The following is a 23868-nucleotide window of genomic DNA, read 5'->3' as shown; positions in this document are numbered from 1 at the left end:
TTTAACTAAAATTCGTTATTTGCTTTTTATTGGAATGGTGATTATAGAATTTTGGTTTTAAAAAAATTAGAATTTCTTACATTGTACATATAAATTTAAGTTTCCAATTAAAAATTTGAAAATGTAATTTGGAATGTGATTTAGGGCCAAGATCATTGTAGTGTTAGCAACAGTGTTTAATTATATTGTTATGAATTTTGTATATTTGTAAGTTTTGGTAAATTTTCAAAATTTGGCAAGAAATCATCAAAAGTTGCTAATTTTGGCGACATTTTGATCCAATCCCTGCATAACTGTTATTTGTCGAATTCATGTGTAACTAACTGTATCCGGCCCTATATGAAACTGTAACTGTATATGCCTTCCAGCAGTAGACAAGGATTGATTTGAGAAATTGTAGACTCACTGTAGATTTTGAGAAATCATAGGAACTGGAAATTTCTGGACAGCTGGAGAAAACTGTATAAGACCAAAGAGAGCATCAGATCTCTATTTAGTCCACAGTATTGAGAGATACTCATAGTATTATTTATTTCTCTTATCATTATCGTTATTGTTAATTACAATTCTAATTAATCAAGGTAAAACAAAACTACTTACCTTGTCCCAATGGGTTCTGCCAGGGCCACTGGTTGAATTGATCTCCTCTGTGTATCTATCTGGAAAATCTTGAAGGGAATAATCCATAATGATCAATACATTCTTTACACAAACATATTTTAATGAAGACGCAAATGGGTTACAGAATATTTACATAATGAAAAGGGTTTAAATTTGGCAAGACGCATCGTGCGACTTCTCCATTCCGAGTTCTCGTACGATCTCTGAGCGAGAGTTCATAGTTCGAGATGACGTTACTCAGCCATCAGATCTCAGCAAGAGTTGAGTTGCAACACCCCATGCAAACTTTGCTTAGATATGCTTCATATTGCATTGTGCTAATGTTCTTAGTAGTTTGAAGTGATAACTGCTGATTGTGCTTGAGAAGACTGTCCAAGCCTGGGATAAATAGAAAGGGCTAGTTCATTCCTTTGTTCGACTCCTCGCCGTCGTGAGCCTAATGGCGGGACTTAACAGGCAGTAATCTGACGTCACTTTGATGCACCTGTTCTGATTTCCCGTATTTAAAACTAGTTTCATTCAGCTGCGAGACGATTTTCTAGAGATTACATATCCCAAATTAATTTTAATCATATATATCTGTTTTCTAATAATGTATATATTTAAAATAGTATATATATATATGTTACGGTGAAAGACCGAAATCTGGAGAATGTCGAATTTCACCAGTGAATGTCAACATTCACATAGTCTCTTGGTGTATGTCCAAAATATTTTCCAAATACTTTTATTTCTGACTTACACCAGTCAATGTCGACATTCATTATGTACTAATGGTGAATGTTGAACATATAACAATATTATACTTTCTTCTCCATAATTCAGTCACAAATAAACGCACTTGAGACTTGAAATAAGAACTTAAGAACATTAGAACCTAAAACACACAATACATTCAAAATGAGAAAGAAAAATAATAGAAGTTAAAAACTTACTTAATTATACAGTACATTCTAAATGAGAAAATAAAATAACAGTAATAAAAAACTTACTAAATTATGTGATTCAAATCTTATTTATTGCAACAACTTAAACTATTATGGCACTTTATGACCTCTCTTTTCGACTTTCACCAGAGCATATCTGTGATTGTCGACATACACCGGTGAGGGTCCGAATATAGAAGAATGTAGTGAAATATTCAGTCTTTCACCGACGTATTTGGTGAATGTTGATATTCTCCGGTGAAAGTCGACATTCTCCAATTTCGGTCTTTCACAGTAACATATATATATAATTTTAGTCAGTTTTTATTTTAAATTCTATATTGTAAGTATCATTTATGTAATATGGCTTTTTGCGCTGTAGTAATGTGCCGTAGCATTTACAGAAGTATGAAAGGATTGGATATTTTATTTCATGGGACCAAAGGACCCGAACGAGAATTTGCTTTTGGCGAAAGAATGGATATACAAATGTCAAAGACAAGACTCTATTAATGTGAAGAGCGGAAAAATCTGCAGCGAACGTTTTCTATGCAATGTTTATGAAGATGATATGAACGACCGCTTATTTGGATAACCATAAAAAGAAACTGTTGAAATGGAATGCTGTGCCAAAAGTAAATTATGATGATAATAATAAATCAAATGTCAATGATTTTGAAATAAAACTCACAAATGAAAATGTAGATATTCCTGAATGCCCTATTTTTAAGGATAAAGAAGAATGCATTGATAATTTGAAGAACAAAATAATATCTTTAGAAAATTGTATTAAGTATTGAAAAATAGGGAAAAGAAAAATTTTAGAATGTTTGTTCAGCGGCAAAAAAGGTGGACGACATCTAGACAGAAATTGGTATCAGAAATTAAAATCTCAAATAGTGAAATTTGGGGGGGAGGGAGCACAAATCGGAGAATTTGGAAAAATGTCTAAAGCCTATTTTTATAAAGACGCAGTTTAATGCATTGCTGAAAAAGAAGGAAATAATCAGGTGGACTAGTGAATATATTTCACGTTTCATTGTCATAAGAGCTTTGTCATCTTAAAGCTATGATTTTTTTTTGGGGGGGGGGAATTGAGAAAAAATTGGAATTCCTTTACCTAGTATTAGCAAATTAAAGAAATGGTGTGCTAAATTTTAGTGTAGTCCAAGAATTCAAAGTGATGTTCTTACTCTAAAGAAGGAAAGAGGCGAATATTTGAATTCTGTAGAAAAAATATGCGTTCTCAGTTTCGACGGAATGCATATAGATTGAAAACTCAGCTATGACTCTAAACTGGACCAAGTTCTCGTTTTTTTTCAAAATGTGCAGTTTGTTTTAATCAGAGGTCTCATTTCGCGCTCTGCCTCAAATTACTGAGAAACCACGTTTTAGATAAAGGATTTGTTTTAGAAGATGGAACTGTTTTAAATTTTGATATTATTAAAGAGGTTTTAAATAGAGATTCAGAAGAAATCAAATTCTGTCACAAACTAAAACCGAATTATTTAATGGTCAAGGGAAACGAGAGACAAAAAGTCCCTATAGCGAAAACATTATTTTCAAGAACTATCGCAAAGCTATGCTCCTCCTCACAGGAAATCAAATAGCATCTGACTTCTATTAGTTAATCGATAATATCTTCCGGTATTATGAATAGTACCAACAAGAATAACAAGTACTTAACAAACTAATTTTGTTAAGTACTTGTTAAAGTTATTCCTATGTATCCTTTGGAAATTATTATTGATTCAATTTTGTGCTAGATTATCATTCTATATAAAATATAATAGTATAAAACATCAAAGTAATTAGCATAAAAAGACTTGCCTGCTTTACTCACACTTTTGAAAAATTAAATAACTGTTTTAGGTACTGTGAGTAAAGCTATTTTGTCAAAATTAAGGTAACATTCTTACATATATTTATTAAATTGTGATATAGATGTAAGTATAAACTACAAAATTATTTAAAAAATATCTCTTATTATATTGAATCGGAAGAGAGATATGCTAATGTAAAACTTACAATTAGGCAAAAAATCAAACGTAGATTAGCAGAAATTTTGCCATGTATGTTTAAAACTATGTCAATATAAAGTTGTTTTTTGAGTAAATTTAAATATCTGCTATTACAGTTATCTTAGAAGCAGTATAAACATTCTCTCAGTTAGCATGCAGATAAAGAAATGATTAGAAATAAACGTGCATTAAATAAAAAACCTGCAAATAATAATAATAATAATAATAATAAACTCACGAAACTTTATGTTAAAAGAGTAGCACATTTTATCTATTATTTTAAAATTGAGTAAGTATTATTAAATTTTTTAAGGGTTCAGTGTAAAATGTATACAGCAGTAACATTGTCTCTTCCAAATTTTAGCTATCTTTCACACACAGCTCATTTTAAACGCTAGTTCAAAAATGCTAATTTCCAAGCTGTGAATTGCATCTCCGCGCTCAGTGTCATCATGAGTACGCCATCACTTCTCACTTTCTGCTTCGGGGGGAAAAGCTCTATGAGCTAGCCCTTCTCTTCTAAGTCCTGGTACAAGCTTATGTAAGAGCTTGTGAAAAGTTTCAGAACTTTAAAGAGTTTCTTTTGGGAAAATAACTTTCATCAAGCTTTCATCAATGCTTTGTGCATTCAATCCATTACAAACCTGTATACATATAACAATAGGTATTTCTGATTCCATGAGTTGCTTAATCTGCTATTTTATTTTTCCTGTTGCTTCAATGATTCATTTTGATCATCAGATTTACTGGCAAATTTTAAGGGGCTTTCAGTGAGCTGTAACTCTTGTTTTAAATTAAATAACACATTTTTGTTAGTAACACCTAGATGGTGTTTTGTAAAAATTTATGATGTGACACTGATGTCTAGATGGCATTTTGTAGAAAATCATGATATGACACTATATTGTTTGCAGATATTCAAAGCTCAAGCAAAAATTGTCAGAAGATACTATTCTTAAAAGTATACTAGCTAAGATTATTTCCTCCTAAAAATCGCAGTTGCTTCCTAGGAAGGGAGAAAAAATGAGTACAACATGAAACTTCAATTTGGGGACAGGGATGCAGTCTGAAATGTATTTTGAAGAGATTTAAGAATTCATTTTTATACAAATACAACTTTTATTATGTGAAATTTATTGTATAACAATTAGTTCACTGGTTCATAATCGTATTTTTTGTGTTAAGTTAGAATGTTAAATGTTTATTTATAATTGCTTGTACTCGAATTTGCTATTAGCCATATTAATTTATCATATTATATATGTACCTGAAGACACTGCATGAAGTATTATTTGCTATTTAATATTTACATATTTATTCCTGCTTTAAACAGACACTGTAAAGCCAAAGTAGTTTGCTGTTAAATTTATTTTCTCACAAAGAGCTATGTCAAATCTTTCAAAATGTTGCTGAAAGATATAATTAATTCTCATAAAATTATAAATTAAATGCATTAGAATTTACTATCAATTCTGTTTTCTTGTTCACACACTTAAAGCATGTTTATGGTAACTGGGTAAATTTATTCATTGCCATTTGCATTTACTTCTGCATATTAACATTACTTAAAATTCTCCTGATGCATTTTTTTTAAAGTCAATTTTTTTTAATGCTGAATTTTGATACTCATTAAATTTAACTTCTTCTGTTCGCTATATTGCAAATACATTATTTGATTTATCTTTTGGGCACTTCTTTGCACAAAATTCATCTTCCTGCATTCATAATTCATTTAATCCACTTAATGTGATAAATCGTATTTATTATATTATTCTATGCTGTATTTTATTTATGAGGGTAATCCAAAAAGTGAGTTCTGCGTAACAACTCACAAAAAAAAGGAAACATCATTTGGAACTAACATTTGTTACATAATTAATCACAACGATCAAACTATTTTTCGACATAGGAACCACCATTGTTTAAGCATTTAATGTAACAAGGCACGAGTGTTTGGATGGCCTTGTCAAAGAGCGATGCCACCTGTGATTGCAAGCATTGGGTAAGAATGGATCTGACCTTGTCGTCCTGGAACTCCTTGCCAGCAAGAAAGGACTTCGAGCACTTGAAAAGATGAAACTCACTTGGTGCAAGATCTGTGCTTGTAGGGGTTGGTGGTCAAAAACTTCCCATCATAACTCCATAAGGCATTGTTGCATGTTGCATGCATTTGTGCATTGTCATGAATAAGCAAAATTCCATCCTAAGGCATGCCATGATGCTTATTCTATACTGCATGACCTGTTTTTTTAAGCATCTTGCAATAACGTGCCACATTGAGTGTACCATGAAATCCACCAGCAAAACACCACAACATTGTGCGTACCAATTTGTGGATCATAATTAATGGCTTGGCTTTTGTCTGTCTTGGCGATGAATGTGTGCCTCCAGTCTATTGATTGCAGTTTGGATTCCGGGGTTACATGACACACCCAGGTCTCATCACCAGTCACGATCTGGCTTGAGAAGGCATCGCCCTGTACTGTGTCAGAAAATCTGACTGCCCTGACATTTAAATATCTGCTGCTGTGTCAAATTGTGAGGTACCCACCAAGCACACAGTTTTTGGAATTTCAAATTTTGTGACACAATCTAGTGCAGAAGTGACTTGGAAATCTGAGGAAATTCCTGGGAAAGTGTTGTTAGGGTGAAACATCTGTTCTCCATAAGCTTTGCATAAACTGCTGCAATCAAATCATCATCAATCAGAGGTGGGTGCCCTCTTCGTTCATTATCATAAACATTTTTATGTCCTTCATTGAATTGCAGCACCTCATCGCAGTTCATTGCATTGGGTCCAAAGACTTCCCAAGTTTCTCTGAATTTCACAATCTTTTAGTGTCCCTCACATTGAGAAATCGGATGACTGTCCCTATCTTGCATGCAGCGAAATGCTCATTCAAACATTTTAAACTCTCACCAAACAAGTCCGGCATAAGTCAACCATCCGAAAATGCCTTTCCTTGCTTGCCAGTGACTCACTCAGCAGAAAGAATAGGATGCTTAATCTAATAAAAACAGCTATTCCATGGAGAAAGTAGAAAACAGAATTCACTTTCTGGAACTTTGTTCCTATTTTGTGAAAACAGAACAAAATTCTTATATTCTACATTTGGGGAAAAAAAAAAAAAAAAAAAAAACACGATTGTCATTATTCTGTCTTTCGTTTTCAATATACAGTGGTGGCCAAAATTGTGGACACTTTTGGAAATTTTTATGCTTTTGAACTTTGTATGCTTATAGAAAACGTTACATTTCACAAAATGCAAACTTGTATATATCATTTTAAAGAGAATTTATTACTGAATTCAATACAAAACACAAAATTCAATTATTTGCAATACAAAAAAAGTTAAACGATAATAGTTATCGATATACATTAGATAGTGATGATTGCAGTGAGTTATCAGTACTTAGTAGGGTACTCTTTATTTTTTATTACAGCTTCACATCGACATTTCATTGAGCTGACAAGAGTTTTAAGCTCTTCTTTCGTTATTACATGATGCTAGGAAACAATTATAGCCTCAATCAGTTCCCTTTTATTTGATGGGCACCTCATTCGGACAAGAGTTTTCAAATGGTGCCACAAATTTTCGATAGGACTGAGGTCAGGACTGTTTCCTGGCCATGACAAGAATTTAATGCTCTTTGTACGAAACCACTCTTTCGATATTTTGGCCGTGTGGCAAGGAGCAAAATCCTGCTGAAAAATAAATGAAGCATTGTTGGGAAAGAAATCTTTGATGGAAGGTAGATGTTTTGGTTCTAGAATAGTGTCAATGTATTTTCTGGCATTCAGTGTCCCATCGATGACATGAAGGCGACCAGTACTATCTGCTGACATGCATGACCAAATCATAACACTAACTGGGTTCTTCACAGCTGCTTGAATGCAGTCAGGATGTAGCTCTTCTCCTATTCTATGTCTTACATATTTTCGCCCATCACTACTGAATAACGATATCTTGGTTTCATTACTCCATATAACTTGTGCCCACTGATCATCTGTCCAATTAATGTGTTCCTTTGCCCACTGTAGTCTTTTTTTTTTTTTTCTGTTGCTGAAAATTAAGATAAGGCTTTTTTCGTGGAATTCTACCTCTCAGTCCAACATCTGTTAATATTCTCCTGATTGTTCTTGAACTGACAGAAACACCAGCATCATTCAGATCACTTCTGATGGCCGCTGATGACATTTTTCTATCTTGGAGACATAGTCTTTTTATTCTTCTGTCATCAATAGATGTGGTGCACCTTTTTCAGCCTTTTCCTTCTTTGTTTTTTTTATTGAATTTGTCTCCTGATATCGTAAACAAAACTTTCAGACTCCAGATGTAGTCACTGAACCACCCACCTGTCTTGCAATTTCAGCATAGGAAAGACCACTTTCTCGTAACACAATAATATTACATCTCTTTCTAGGTGTCCAATCTACTCTTTTAATTGATGTCATTGCTTCTTGACTAAATATTAAAAATTTTTACAAAAATTCCTACTTCTAATTGCAGTGTATAAGAAACAGGTCCTCCTTCTACAGAACAAAGCAGAATAATGAATTGTTTCAAGTGTAAACATGATGTTAGCTTCTACTGGCAGTTACTAACATTTGATTGGTTTTCAGAACAAGAACAGTGATTAACTAGGAAAGGTAGACATTACAAACCACTTCATAACTTTGTTTTTTATTTATATTAAAGTACATATAACTATTTTTTGTATTGCAAATAATTGAATTTTGTGTTTTGTATCGAATTCAGTAATAAATTCTCTTTAAAATGATATATACAAGTTTGCATTTTGAGAAACATAACATTTTCTATAAGCATACAAAGTTCAAAAACATAAAAATTTCCAAAAGCGTCCACAGTTTTGGCCAGCGCTGTATATATTTTCTGTTGATGGGCCAATTTTAAAAAGTTTCCTCTAGCCTCAAATGTAATGAGTTTTGTCCAAATATAATAAAACCCAGTATAAGATATCATAAACAGGAATTTTAATTTAGACATTATTCTTTGTGTTCAGAACTATGCTAATTAAGCAACTGCTCATTAAAGGGATGTCATGGTAAAAATCATGCTGTTATGATAAGACTGTGTAGAAGAATCATCTGTAAAGCTCTGTCTCTTCATTAACAGTTAATAAATATATGCAGATTCATAAGTAATTAATGTAGCTGCTACCATGTAGGAATTGCCATGGGATTCCAGTAGTTTCCTGACAAATTCATGAAATCAAAATTTTGTTAACATCTACAAAATTGTGTATGACCAGATAAAAATCTTAATTTAGGTTTATTCATGTATAAATTTTTTAAAGTTTTTCTAGAAATAGCTGTTATCCCCCCCCCCAATTTTCTAATATGCTTTTGAATTCCAGTACCTGGAAGCATGTCTTTTTGCATTTAAAGAAATTGCTGAAAGTGTTGATGTAAAAGAATCATGTTACCTACCTATGTTTATGGCTCACCTAAGAAATGTTCCTCTGCAGCATATAAGAATAATTTCTGCCACTATGGAAGCTATAGGTAAAACAATTAGTTCATAATATGATAATCATAATTAAAGAAAACTTTATAAAATTAAATGTGAAGTGATACTTATTATGTTTTCAATATTATGTAAACATTTCATTTTAAATGATTGAATTAGAGTAGTAACTTGATTTGTCTCATTAAGAGAAATGTAACCAAAAATTACTACTATTTGGAAAGCTGAACAAGAGATGTGCTACCAGTTTCTCATAAATTCTTTGCTATTAAGCAAGTTATTCTAAATTTGAACAGAGAGCACAAAGCAGTGATTAGTCCATTGATTATTTTTAACTAGAAAGGCTAAAGGAAGTTCCTTGAAATATTTATTCATTTTATATCATTTATTGAAATGATTAAAATTGAGCTATTTTATTTTTAGAATCAATAATTTAGAATTAAATCAACTAAACTCCCAGTTGTATTATTTGTATTCTACTCAAGTATTTAAAACAGTGTTGCCAGATCATGTGATTTTTCGAAAATTTGCTGTTTTTTGACAAACCTGTGCTACTAAAATTTATGTTTATGCTATGTTGTGAACTTTCTGCTACCCCATTATTTTTCTTATGCTAAGTTTTACTTCTTAAAAATTATTTTAATATATCATAAAATTCATATATGTTAATGCAATGTATGTATCAAAATTAGTTAATAATAATTAAGTAACTTATTTAGCCTTAAATAAAGTTGGTAACAAGTGATACATTGTCGAGTGTAGCATATTCTCTCGATACTAGAACTCGTAGCTGGTATTTTTGTCTATTTCATAGATTACTTTGTTTCATATTTTGATGTTCTGTGAGTAGGATTACGAAATTTAAGTCAGCTTATTTGCCGTGTTGAATAAAATATGAATAAGAGTAACACAGAATAGTTTGGAACAACCTTCCAAAATGCTTGGCTTAAAATACCTGTGTTTGAGAACTGGCTAGAAAGAATAAACAATTCAAAGCTTACTGCAAATAACATAAATTTGAACTGAGAGCACATAAAAGTAATTATGTGTCATTACTTCTTCAAAGCATAAACAAAATTATATATTTGAAAATAAATGGTTGTCTTAGAGTGTGTTCGCTTTATCTACTCTATCATGTTTTGTGAAATGAAAAATCTATAGCATATTAATATATATACAGTCTAAACAAAGCAGAATCAAAATTTTAAGAGCTAGGATGTGAATGTTCTTTTTTAATTGAAATTACTTTTTCTTTCTATTTACAAAATTCCAAAATGTCATTGTTTATGCTTATTAAAATTCCTTGCGGAATTCAATATCAAGATCTAAGTATCACTTATTTATTTAGTCTATACATGAGTAATTTGTATACAGCAAAATTAGTACAAAACTAATTATGCATGTTAACACTAATATTGGCTATTTTATGAATGTTCACTTTACAACTGGGAAGAAAACATAGTTTAAAAATAAAATTATAAGTCATTTGGTAAATATATATATATATATATGTTACCGTGAAAGACCGAAATTGGAGAATGTCGACTTTCACCGGAGAATATCAACATTCACCAAATACGTCGGTGAAAGACTGAATATTTCACTACATTCTTCTATATTCGGACCCTCACCGGTGTATGTCGACAATCACAGATATGCTCTGGTGAAAGTCGAAAAGAGAGGTCATAAAGTGCCATAATAGTTTAAGTTGTTGCAATAAATAAAATTTGAATCATACAATTTAGTAAGTTTTTTATTACTGTTATTTTATTTTCTCATTTAAAACGTACTGTATAATTAAGTAAGTTTTTAACTTCTATTATTTTTCTTTCTCATTTTGAATGTATTGTGTGTTTTAGGTTCTCATGTTCTTAAGTTCTTATTTCAACTTTCAAGTGCGTTTATTCGCGACTGAATTATGGAGAAGAAAATATAATATTGTTATATGTTCAACATTCACCATTAGTATATGGTGAATGTCAACATTGACCGGTGTAAGTCAGAAATAAGAGTATTTGTAAAATATTTCAGACATACACCAAGAGACTATGTGAATAATGACATTCACCGGTGAAAGTCGACATTCTCCAGATTTCGGTGTTTCACCGTAACATATATACACCATGTTACTTATAAATATTATTAGCACTATAAATAAATGTAAAAACTACTCATTGAACATAATTAGAGTTTATCAAGTCAAATAGAATATGTACTGAACAAGGTGTAACGTGTAAACACATGTAGTATCACTAAAATTGAAGCAACATAGATAACACAATAAAGAAACAAATTCAATTGCATTGTGAAGTAACAATGAAAACCCAGTTAAAGAAGAATTTATAGTCCAGTATATAACTAGTAAATAATTAAAACAAACAAATAAGTTAAAGTAAATCTGAAGCATTTATTTAGATTAAAATATTAGAGTTATTTCAAAAAGTTACATTGTAGTGGGCATCTTCTAGGTGGATTATTTTAAATATTACAAAATATAAAGCATACCTTCCATTCTATTTTGAATACCATTGTTGGGCCTACACAACTGTTTCCTTTAACACAAACACACAACTGTGAAAAAAACAAGGAAAATCAAATTTTTTAAATTACACCTTTCAGGCTGGCAGACACCGGAACTCATTAAATACCCAGATTTTGTAGGGTTCAGCATGTCTTAAGTACTAAATAAGTAAGCAAGGAATCGGTTTACACCGAGGAGGGGTAAAAATTTTTATCATTCATTTTTTTTTCCGCTGACACAGCAAATTAGACACTAAGCACTTTAAACTGTAAACAAAACTGTAGTGTGCAGTTGCAACCCGGAGGAATGCCAAAGGAGGAAGTTCACACACAGACAAAAATGAAGCCATTCCAAACAGAGGCTGTAACTAGAACGGGAAAAAAAAAAAAAAAAGTTATATTCAACAAATTATAGGGAGCACTGCAGCCGCTCCTGGTCCAATCATTCTCCTGGGTTCCTCGGGAGGATCCAGAGGTGTCGAGGCCATGGTCTGCAGCTCAAAGGTGACGTCATTGCTTGTTCACGGCAGGCAATTATGAACCTTCTTCGATTCCAGCAGCTGCCTCTCTCTGAAAAAACCTGCACAGACTTTTTTCTTCAGTTGGCGGAAACCTTGAACTTGGCGATAAGTGAGGGAAAAACGGTGGCCCAATTCCAGCAGCCTCCTCAGTGCGAACCCGAGATTCACCGGGCAAAAGGATTATCTGGCTTCCAAAAGTCTCCTCTTTTCCTCTCCTTAATTGCAAATGAAGTACTTCAAGGCTAGTTCTGAGAGGTCAAACTCCCCTCTGCTGAATAGCAAAGTAAACACATTTCTGAGCTAGCCTGGCCAGAAAATCAGCAGGATTCAATTTTACATATGGAGATGCTAAACAGCCAACAGTTTCACCCCTGCAAATATATAATCCATATAGTCAAACATTTGACAAGAAAAAGTCATGGACACTGTCTGCCAGAGAGAAGAAAATAATTTCTCATAAAATTCTGAAAATAGGAATGTTTTCAGGGTTTGTACGGTCCTTAAGAGTCCTTAAAAGTCCTTAATTTTTTTGGAATCGATTTTTGGTCCTTAAAAGTCCTTAATTTTGGCCAAAACCAGGTTCTTAAATTTAATCATCTGAAATTTCTGTCTGTTTTTACGGCTGCCATTTTGAATGTGAATTAGCATTTTAGAGGAATATTTTTGGCGATTCACTGACGTATATGGTTATCTTTTGAATGGGATAATGGGTATTAATTTGTTTCTATTTCTAATATGATGGGATACTCGAGTTCCTAAGCAAGAAGTGAAACATAAGCATTTTGAAATTCATTGTTTGCAATAAAGAGCTCTTAAACAATTTTTGCTTTTGAGGATGTGAATTCTTTTATTAAATGGTTCTAAATTTGGCGACTTATCAACATTTTGGCGATTTTAAGATAATTTTCTATAGAAAATTTTTAATTCCGAAATCTGAGAATTTTTCGACGATTTTTTTAAAACATCATAACTTTGATAGATTTTATATGTAATATATTGGAATTACATTTAAAAAATAACATTAAAATAAAACATTTTTATTTTCGCTGTCATATTATAAAGTTTCATTTTGGCAACTTATACAATATTTTGTATCTGAAAAATAAACAAGGTATAATGCTATAAAGCATAATTTATGAAACATCTCTTAGCAAAAACAAAATTAACTATGTAATTAATTAAAAATATCTTGTTTTTAATTTTTTCATAGTAAGCATATTTCCCATGTAATTTTCTCAGAATATTCAAAATTCTCAGAATATGCATCAGTTTTCTCTATAAAATTAATTTTGCATTTTTGCCTCTTTTTTTTTTTTTCCCCGAAAATATTTCTGCCTTTTTGCTGTTACAGAATTGGTTGGGATAATTTTTCTGTAGTATTTTTGACATTGCAGCTTGGAAAATTTAGAAAGATTTGAAGGCAAGATTTATAGACATACGATTCTAGAAGATTCGATAAATATGTGACAAAATGAAAAATGTCTCCATGGTATCAACGCGTAATGGATGTATTTTACAGAAAGTTTCCAATGAATTTCTTACTTTTTGGAGAACGTCTGGAAGAACAATGAAGACATAATATTTGAATGTTTTACTCCTGATACTAGAATCTTTTTCTTAACATGTTTATCTTCCCTTTATTTTCTCTACTTTTCACTAGACACAAGCATGGAAAATATCAAAAATGCTTCTAATCTTATCAATTGGGCAGGCATTATAGAAAGGTGTTTTTTTTTTTTAATTAATAAAGAAATTGAAAACTTACAATTTAAAAGATCCATCTAATATGTCTTAATGCATAATACACAGAGCTGGCACTAAGCATTTTCCCATCTGATGCAATCTCTGGATCCTAAATTCGACTACATAGTGCCTTTCTAAATTCTGCTTCCAATGCCTGTCTAAATTCTAAAAGTTTTGCCATTTCTAGATTTTGTTTTTTGGTGTGTCACTAAATTCTAAAGATTCTGCCACACCAGCTCTGTAACTGGCCTTTACAATATGTATTTCATATTTCTTCTGAAATCCACATTACTAAAGAAATTAATTTAGTCATGTTTTCTATACATTCTAAATGCATTTAGTGTTTTTTAGAAAAACAGAATCAGAAATCCTCAATTAAATCCAAAAAATCTAAAATGAAAAGGAAACATGCTGAAGAAAGAAACTGAATACATAAAGAAAATTATTCTTCAAAGATATGTGCAGTTATTATTATGTAAATTACACAATTGTTTATGATTTCAGCCTTTAGTATAATTTTCCATTTCTGTTTCCTCATATGATAGAATTACTGAGCCAGATTAAATGAAAATTAAGTTTTATAATCTTTGACCACTAGTCCACATTTTTAGTTTGAATTTGACTGTTCTTGTTTAATTACATCACCGTGAGATGTAATTGAAGCATCAGAACATGCCTTTATGTTTGTTCTTTTTAAATAAGAGGCTTATTTAAACCTTTGTCTGATATTGTAGTTACTTTCAGACATAGTGATAATTTGCTTCACATCTATCGGGGGTTTTGGACTATTTAACTTTTACCAGATCAAATAAACCCTCATAGGTACATTGTGGAGAGGTTGACAGGTTAGGAGATAAAGCACGCAGAAACTAGTGAGAGCATTGGTTTGCATATTCAGACAAATCTCTAATTGTTAGAAAAGATGCTTAAATAGAGAAGGAAATCGATATGAACTAGACAAAATGTCTGGGAAGGCTTCAAATTAAAATGATGGATAAATATTTTGTTGGGTGTTGTTGTTACAAAACATAAATGTTTTGTAGCTTTCAATGCGTAATTATTTTAATATCCTTTAAGAATCAGTGTCTTAAATTACATGCATTTTATTAGATTTTGATTTTAATAGGCCTTTTTTAACAAATACTGTTAAAAAATTTAATAGTGGCCATGTAAATCCGTAATGACTAAGGTTAACTATTTACCTAATTTAATTATTTATAACTAACTGCTTACATCTGTACATATTAAAGCGAGTTACTGCCTTTCATTAATACTCACTGTGATCACAAGATAAAACACAAAAATGTAGAAATTCAAGTATAACTTATTCTTTGCATCTAGTGAGACTTAAAATAATGCAAAACAACTTAACACCTCTGGTACTTTAATGGCTTATTGGAACCTGAAAGTATATTAACTGGGTTACAACCCCTGGAACTCTACACAAAGCTATGACACTAACTGCATCAAACAGAGCCTAATTAACTTTCAGCACTTGCCAACCGTGCCTACATCAAGCCTTTCAGGTTTGTTCTAATCAGCAGCTCTCTCTAGACAAGCAGCAGCGGTGATAACATTCAGTTTTTTGTTATGAATGATGCTGATTATGATCTTGCTTCTCATTTTAACCTATGCCATTTGACATAAAATCTACTTGCTATTTACTAAACCTCTAGACCAGCGGTTCTCAACCTTTTGACTAACGTACCATCTAAACAAAAATTGAAAACCTTTAGTACCACTATTACAAAGTACTGCTACCACTTACTGTTTTGAAATAAATAGCTCAAAATACTTTGCTTGTTTGTATACCACCTATTTTTTTCTTTCGTACGACCGGTTGAGAACCTCTCCTCTAGACTGACCAAGTATGTGACAAAATGAGACATAAAAAAATCCACATAAAGCTAACTACCGTAATTTCCGGAAGAAAGGCCGCATCAGTGTAAAAGCCACACTCGAGAAAAATGGCGGGAAAAAAATTAAAATTACACAGAAACGCACATCAGCGTAAACGCCGCAATAGATTAAATTGCGCGTGACATCGTCCTGATATATGACATACCAGTTAAGAAAAATGCATGAAATGAAACCATAACTCAAAAATAAATTAAATGTAAGAAATGTATAGCTTCTGTGCCGTTTAGAGACATTTTCAAAAATTTTCCGCTCCCTTCTTACTTAAAAACTATCCAACAAGTACTTGTACCCAAACTGATGGGATCTGTATTTGGCAGAATGCCAATAAAAATCCATTCATGCTAAAGGGGAAATACGTCAGAGTTCGTTATTGCGAGGCAGTTGGAGTCGTGTCCGCCTTTGAAAAAAATTGCAGAAAAGGCAGGGGTGGGGAGAGGATGGGTCCTGGAAGATTCATCAAATCACAGAGGAGAGAGACTATTCAAACTGATGAGAATGTTGATTTGAAAGGGGGAAGAAAGTTATTGTTCTGAGATCTCGTTTAGGGTGAATAAGGCAAGTAGGTCCGTTCAAGGGAAAGAACGTAAACAAAATAATGTTCGCAAAAAGCAACTGAGTGGTCTTTTGTGTGGGAACAGCACCAGTCTATGCACAGTGACAAGGCCATCCAAACTATGTACAATGACCATCATAGGAAATATTTTATTTTCAGAGCACCTAAACGCCGCACCCGCTGAAAATTTAAGTTTTAAACATGTAAACGCCGTGGCGTTTCTTCCGGAAATTACGGTATTAGTAAAACGTAAATGTCACATATCTTCTTTCAAATATGTCAAACCCATTATAAATGTAAAATATTTAATGCTACTTGGTAAACTGCATGGAGTTTTATTTTATTCTCAAACTTATTAATAATTATGTTCATTAATTCATGTTTAGTAATAATGCATACTACTTAGGGATCTGTTTTATTTTTAGGATGATATTACAAAAGTGAAATTAAGGCATAGAATAATATTTTTAATTAAATTTATTCAGTTCCCATTTGCTCATAGGTCCTTAATTTTTTTCATTAATGGTCCTTAAAAGTCCTTCAAAGTCCTTAATTTCCGTGTGCAGAAATGTGTACGAACCCTGTGTTTTTCCCTAACAACAATTTGTTGGAAAATTAATGTTAACACAAAGCACTGAATCAATTCTATTATATAACTTTCATCACAGTTAAACAAATTATAAGTACTGAATATTAAATCTAGTACTTGACATTTCAATTCAATCAAATACAAAAAGGTTTTTCTTTATAACTGTTCAAATACTTTAATTACACAGTTATTCAAATGAGTAATCATTCTTAAAAATTACGTTCCTTCGACACTGGCATTACCTGTCATTGCCTTTAGCTGGCATTACCACCAGAGTCAGAAATTATGGATTTATAAACTTTACCAGAAAAAGGGGTAAACATTAAACAAAAACTAATTAAATTTACACATCAACTAGTGTAACAAACAGAAAACTTTGAAAGTTAAATAACCTTAATAGTCTAACCAAAACAACCTCAAAAAACAGAGGGGAAAAAAAAAAAAAAAAAAAAAAAAAAGAAAGAAAGAAAGAAAAGAGGTAAATTTAAGTTCTTGAACAAAAATTAAAAGTTAAAAACCAAACTTCACTTCAAACGATAAAAATTTTAGCACTACCAAACTTAAATTTTAAGTTAACAATTATAGCTTAAAAGAAGTTAACTTACAACATTTACTTACCTGGACAAATAAAATTCCATTACTGAAAAACTGAATTAAGAAGCAGCAAATTATTGATAAACAAAAAATAAGAAACAATACAGTCAAAAGTCGTTAATTCGGACACCCAAAATCCGGAATGATCTATAATCCAGACCTCAAAGCTACAAACTTTCTGCGCATGCGTCGCGTTGACGCATGCGCGTAAGACTTTTACCGCTGCTAATTTGCGTGTGCGCGTGCACAAAATACGTTTACGAATGCGCGTTTAATGTATAACGGACGGGATAAGCTAAGCTAAAATTATCTAATTATCTATTTCAGTTAATCTTGCAGATTGCGTTGTTCCTTAATCTTCGAATTGGATCCAGCTTATTATTTTTTGCAGACTGTTAGAGCAATTTTATAAAAGTAAGCTTGAACTTTCGATTATGTCAAATAGAATTTCCGATATATATTTACTAATATGTAAAGGATATACAAAGCGAAAGTATCTTTCGGAGTCCATTAAACAAAAAGTGGAATTGCTGCAAAAAATGGATAAAGTTTATCTAACTTTAACGTTTGTTTATCTAAACTTTGTTTATCTTTAACGCTGCGGCGGCGTGCATTGAATTGGAAGTTGATCTGGCAACACTATCCTTATCTTAAGGGCAGATTTTTTATTTTATTTGGCTTATAATTGCTTACTCAATGTAGTATTTCATCTCGTCTTTGATATGATTTAAATCAAATGCCTCGTCATTATAATTCGCTTCCGATAGCGAAGAAAGTGACAGAGGTTATTGAAAACGAAAAAATTCCGATTGACAAATTTGTCGGTATTCTCGACACAGCAATTATATCACTTGAACAGCGGAACTTTGTAACTGAACAAGAAATTATGTCTGTTTATAGAATTAAAGAGAATGTATTATAACATAAAAAACGAAGCAACTTAAAAACTTACATTGAAAGAAATGTTTAATAAAGTAAACAAATAAATATTAAGCTTTTTTTTTTTTGTAAATTTTGATACCCTTTAAATCATAATTGTTCTTTATTTCGTAAATTACGGTTTCATATTTTTAATTTTATAATTTCTGCATGCCATTTTACCAGATTTAAACTGATGATCTATAATCCGGAAAAATCGATAATCCGGAATCGCCGAAGCCCCGACGAGTCCGGATTAACGACTTTTGACTGTATTACATAACAACTTTTAGTTTTGTTTTTAAACCAGTTTTCCACCTATTGTAGAATGATCACGTGTTGGTTTATGGCCCACATGCCTTATATTTGAAATTCATTCTGCTGATTATAATATTGCTGAAAACTCAACAACTGAAATGACTTAAAAATCAATGCCAGATTTCTAAATGATAAGGCAAACAAATTTAACTGTGAAAGAAGGTAATCTTTATTAACAGTCAAAGGCTGTGAAATAAATTCAACAATCAGAGTGGAATATTATAATATATCATTAAATTCATGTATGTTAATATAATGTGTGCATCAAAACTAATTTATAATTAATTAATAATAATTAAGTAATGGTTTATTTAGACCTAAATAAAAGTTTTGAATTCCACATGTATTGCAGTCTTAATAACAAAACTGAAAATATACCTTTCTACACTGAGCAATTCTTATGAAAATATTATTTAAGTTATATTACAAATATCTGTTGATTTGTCACACTGTGAAAAAGAAACTCATTTTTTTTTCAACCATCTTTTATCTGTCTTCTAACATTTTCAGACATAGCTTCTATTCTGCAAGTGATGGAATTTCTGGATAATTGGTCATCATGAATAGCTGATATAATTTTATTCTTATTTTTAGCTTCTTGAAATAAAATCTGCAATGCAGTAAGCATTGTTTCTTTAATTTAGTTGCCATCCTCAAAGTTTTTTTTTTCCTTTTGTGTGTGTGTGTGTGTGTGTGCGTGTGTGTGTGTGAAAAAGCAAGTGTATATACAACTTCAAATGATGCAATTGTAGCAGCGTTCATTTTATTTGCAGTAAACATTTATTGTTGGGCAATGAATGTGCTTTTTAATTCTTTAGCTTTATGTTTTCTTAGATTGCTGTTAGCGTTATATTTTTTATGGCCTGTTGTAAAATGGCATTTTATGTTGTTCCCTCCTTCAAAAAATAAACTGCTGAACCATAAATTAAACAAACACATTTGTTCTTAAAATCAATGAAAAAACATTTCTCTTTCCAATCATCATTGAAATTATTCGTTCTATTGTTTATATGACAACAATTTTCAACATGTAAGCACATGTTTATTTGGCGCATGTTCGGCTGCCTATTTTTATTGCTGAATGTATACGTACTGACATAGCAAATTAACTAAAACAGAGTTGATTCATGTTAGTCTTAAGTGTGAAGCGACTGTGTACCCATGGCCACTGATAAAGTTCATTTATGCCACTGTATTTTATATAAATTTCAACAAGGAAGAAATGCTACAGAAGTATGTAGAAATTTATTGCAAATGTTTGGTGAAGGTACAGTTTCTGATAGGACATGCAGAAGATTGTTTGAAAAATTTGAAAGAGGTGATTTCAACCTTTCTAATAAGCCACATTCTCATTCAGGCAATCATCTTTGATTGACAATGATGTTGTTAAGACCATGGTGGAGCAGGATTCTTTTCTGACAACATCAAAGTTCGCAGACAGGCTTAATTCAGCTCAGCAAACCATTTTGAACCATACTTGGAAGATAGGATTGGTGTGGAAATATTCAAGATGAGTGGCACATGAATTCAGTTAGAAAAATTTGGATGACCGAGTCATCATATGCACATCTCTGCTTGATTGGAACAAAATCGAGCCCTTCTTAAACCGATGATAATTGGGGATGAAAAGTGAATTACCTCATAAGGTAAAAAGCATATTGTGAGCCCGGAAAATCTAGCCCTTCCACCTCTAAACTAAATTTGACTCTGAGTAAGAGAATGTTGTGTATATGGTGGAACATTCGAGGACCAATACATTATGAGCATTTAAAACCGAATGAAAAGCTCAATTCTGAGAAGTATTGTCAGCAACTGGATAATTTAAAGACCAAGAATAGAGGCCGGCAATGTTCAATAGAAAAGATATCATACTGCATGATGATGATGCCGGGCCACATGCTGCTTTGGGGACTCATAAAAAAATTGCAGAACTAGGCTGGGAAATTCTTTTGCATCCACCATATTTGCTGGACTTAGTACTCTCTGACTACCACTTGTTTTTGTCCTAACAAAATTTTTTGAAGGGTAAAAAAATTCAAAAATGAAGATATCAAAAAAGCACTGGTTCAATTTTTCACATCAAAAGGTACAACATTTTTTAAAAATGGGATGTACATATTCCCTCACACTGGTAAAAAATCATTAATAATAAAGGCAATTTTATTATTTAATGAAGTTTATTGACTGTAAGAAAAATTTGTATTTTGTGTTATTCCAAAAATGGACAGAACTTTCCGGTGGAATGAATATAATTCTCGATATGCCCTCCCTTGATCATATGATGATATAGATTAGGATAACTATAGTAGCATTAATATGTATTAAATCTAATGATTAATGTGCATAGATGATGTGAATATTTTTATACCTATATGAAGCCACCAAAGCAGCTACTTCGCATAAAATTTCAAAAATTAATTTCGTGTTCTCCATTTAGGCTACAGCATAAGGCTGACAGTGGTTCTATAAAATAACTAGATGTTGCATGACAAAGTTACTCATAAGGGTCAGTGAATTAAAACAAAGTATCTGAAGCAACCCACTTTGATATCAGTGATAATGTTTAGAATATTGAGAGCATTGTTGCTGCGCAACTTCTAGTATAAAATAGTGTATTGGCTCAAAGCCCTCTAACAATTTATATTCAGGGAGGGTTTGGTCAGGCACGCATTTGAGTGTGCAGCATAGCTGGAATTTGTCATTTCCTATCATCTTAACTTTACAATATTGAAAAGGGACCAGATATGCATATGAGCCACAACAAAAGGTCTCACAAGCTGTGGGTTGCGCATCCCTGTTTTAGAGGCATTGTTAAATGTGTGAGTGTTCCTTCTCGCATATCAGTGGATAGGAGATGAGAGTGCAATGTCTGTAGGCCATCTTGAGGTATTCACATTAAAAATTACGTGCATTTAGCATTTAATAAATAGATAGTTTATAATTTATATTTAAATTGAATAAATGCAATTGTGTGTTAGCTGTAACTGTAATTCTACTCTTTTGATTTCCAGGAATGAGAAAATAAAAATTACTAGAATGTTCTCGTGCATGATTAAAAAGCTTTCAAATGCCGGAGAAAAACATCTCAGTTCAATTGTTTATTTGTTGTTGTTTACTTAGCTGCGGTAAATTTGTTGAATAGATTAGCTTTCTCTGCACTTTGAATTGTGTTTTATTTAACGTTTTAATAGTTTAAAATTTAACTACGGTGTGATATTGTACGAATTTCTCTGAGGAAAAATTTCAGCATTTTGTTTTATTTCTTGTTATAAGAATAAATTTTATTGACTTTTCATTAGACTTGTGCATTCAGTCTTACACACAATAATAGCTTTAAATAAAGTATTTTTCAAATCTGTAACCTTTTTTTTTTTTCATTTTGTTTTTAAAATATTTTGTAGGTGCTTATGCTGAATGGATCAATGTTCATCCTAATGTTTTGGGCTATGTTGTTCCACTTCTCCTTATGGGTTTGCAAAATGCTGAAATAGCTGTCTCTGCTACATTTGCTTTAAAAGATATCACCAACTGTTATTCTGCCATGCAACCTTTTGCTGAAGAGATTCTTCATGCATGTTTGGTAAGTAAAAAAAAGAACTTTAATGCATATTACTGAAAAATGAATATATTAGTTTTTTAATTTTCCTTGTTGATTATTTACATAGTTAGAAAATAACATATTTTTAGCAAATAAGAAAGACATGAAAGTTTATTTACTGAAGATATTATTTTGTACTATCTTTGCAGCATGACATGTACTGTCTTTGCAGTCATGGTCATCAGCACAAGTAGGAATACATGATCTGGATAAATGTGTTGCCAAATAATGTGGATGATTGTTCTTTTTTAATAGGCAGCATCTTTTTATTATTTTATTACACTTTTTAATTCATTTTAGTTCTGTTAATTGAAATGGAAGTTGTTTAGTGATAGCATCAGTGGTGAGCTTTGAGGCTGCCAAAGACAAATTGTCTTTGATTTGCCTTTTTTCCCCCTTGTTTATTTATTCCCAGAAAACATGTCTTGTACAGACAAGTATTAAATTTTATATTAAAACATGAAATGAAAGTCAACTGTTTCACCAATTTAATTGAGATGGCTTTAACAGAAAAACTGCACGGTAAAATTTCTGTTAGTGTAAAAGTTGAAGTCAGTATGGAGATTGTTGCTGTTTGTAGTATTAGATCTAAACAAACTTTTAGCTTTATAAAGAATATTTCAAAAAAAGCCTATAAGAAAATTAAATTCTGAAACTTTTTATTTGGGGAGGGCATTGTTTGGCCCTTAGAACTTCCTAAAATTTTTTTCCCACAGGAATTTCTTTCATTATCTAGCGATGATGCTATCTGCCCCTCCTTTCCAAAATTAAAAAAATACAAATACGCTTATAGAAATTTAGCTTACTTTTTAATGTGTTTTATAAATTAAACAAAAAGTGTAGAAAATCTTGATAAATACAAAAACTTCAATAAAAGAAATCTTACCACATTCTACCAAACCATAATAATGAAAAACTCTCTCTTCCAGATACATTTTTAACTCATTCTTTTTACAATTTAATATTATGTTGCCAAAATATTAAAACTTAAAATTATGCTTTATAAACAAATACTATCAATTCCCCCCTTATTTGTATTTAAAGATATAATTTTAATCAGTCAGTCATGTCCATACTTTAATAGTTCATCTTTTAATTTCACCCTAGGTAGATACTTTGTTAAAATATCCGCTTCTTGATTTTGTGAACACACAAACTGAGGAATGATTTGATTCATTTCATATTCATCCTTAACAAAGAAATATTTTCTATTAATGTGCCTTGAACTGCTACTTTGTTTTGGTTTTTTAATCCAATCTATTAATGCTTGACAGTCTGTTTTAATTCCTATTGGTTTGTCAATTAGATCATCTTGACCCAATTCTTCAAGTAAAAAGATATACCATTTAACTTCACATGTACATTTGCAGAATGCTAAAAGTTCAGCTTCCATTGTAGATAGAGCAACTATTCTTTGTTTGTTGCACTTCCAATTTATGAAATTTTTGCCTAATTTAATGAAATAACCTCCAAATGATTTTCCATCTTCAGTGGTACACCAACTTGCATCTGATGTAGCATTTAATTTCCCATTGTC

At 31.6% G+C, this 23868-nt stretch overlaps 1 protein-coding gene and 1 long non-coding RNA gene across 4 annotated transcripts in view; one reads left to right on the top strand and one right to left on the bottom strand.

The window, feature by feature from the left end:
- cdm (importin-13-like protein cdm) overlaps window positions 1-23868 on the top strand; it is a 144606-nt gene that overhangs the window by 82709 nt on the left and 38029 nt on the right. For all 3 annotated transcript variants that reach the window (XM_085818532.1, XM_085818531.1, XM_085818530.1), the window contains 2 exons: window positions 8948-9095; window positions 22135-22313. In XM_085818532.1, coding sequence (XP_085674658.1) covers window positions 8948-9095; window positions 22135-22313 — 327 coding nt within the window. The remainder of the gene's footprint in view (window positions 1-8947; window positions 9096-22134; window positions 22314-23868) is intronic.
- Window positions 701-18041, bottom strand: LOC118190152 (uncharacterized). Its single transcript, XR_004758371.2, has 2 exons — window positions 17522-18041; window positions 701-1159 (listed from the first exon to the last, which is right to left on the bottom strand). It is a non-coding gene; the product is annotated as an uncharacterized LOC118190152 (long non-coding RNA).

Source organism: Stegodyphus dumicola, chromosome 6, assembly GCF_044657685.1.
Source record: "Stegodyphus dumicola isolate Sdum_Otavi_A_Nest chromosome 6, ASM4465768v1".
Taxonomy (NCBI): Eukaryota; Metazoa; Arthropoda; class Arachnida; order Araneae; family Eresidae; genus Stegodyphus; species Stegodyphus dumicola.
This window is presented reverse-complemented; position numbering and strand designations above follow the sequence as displayed.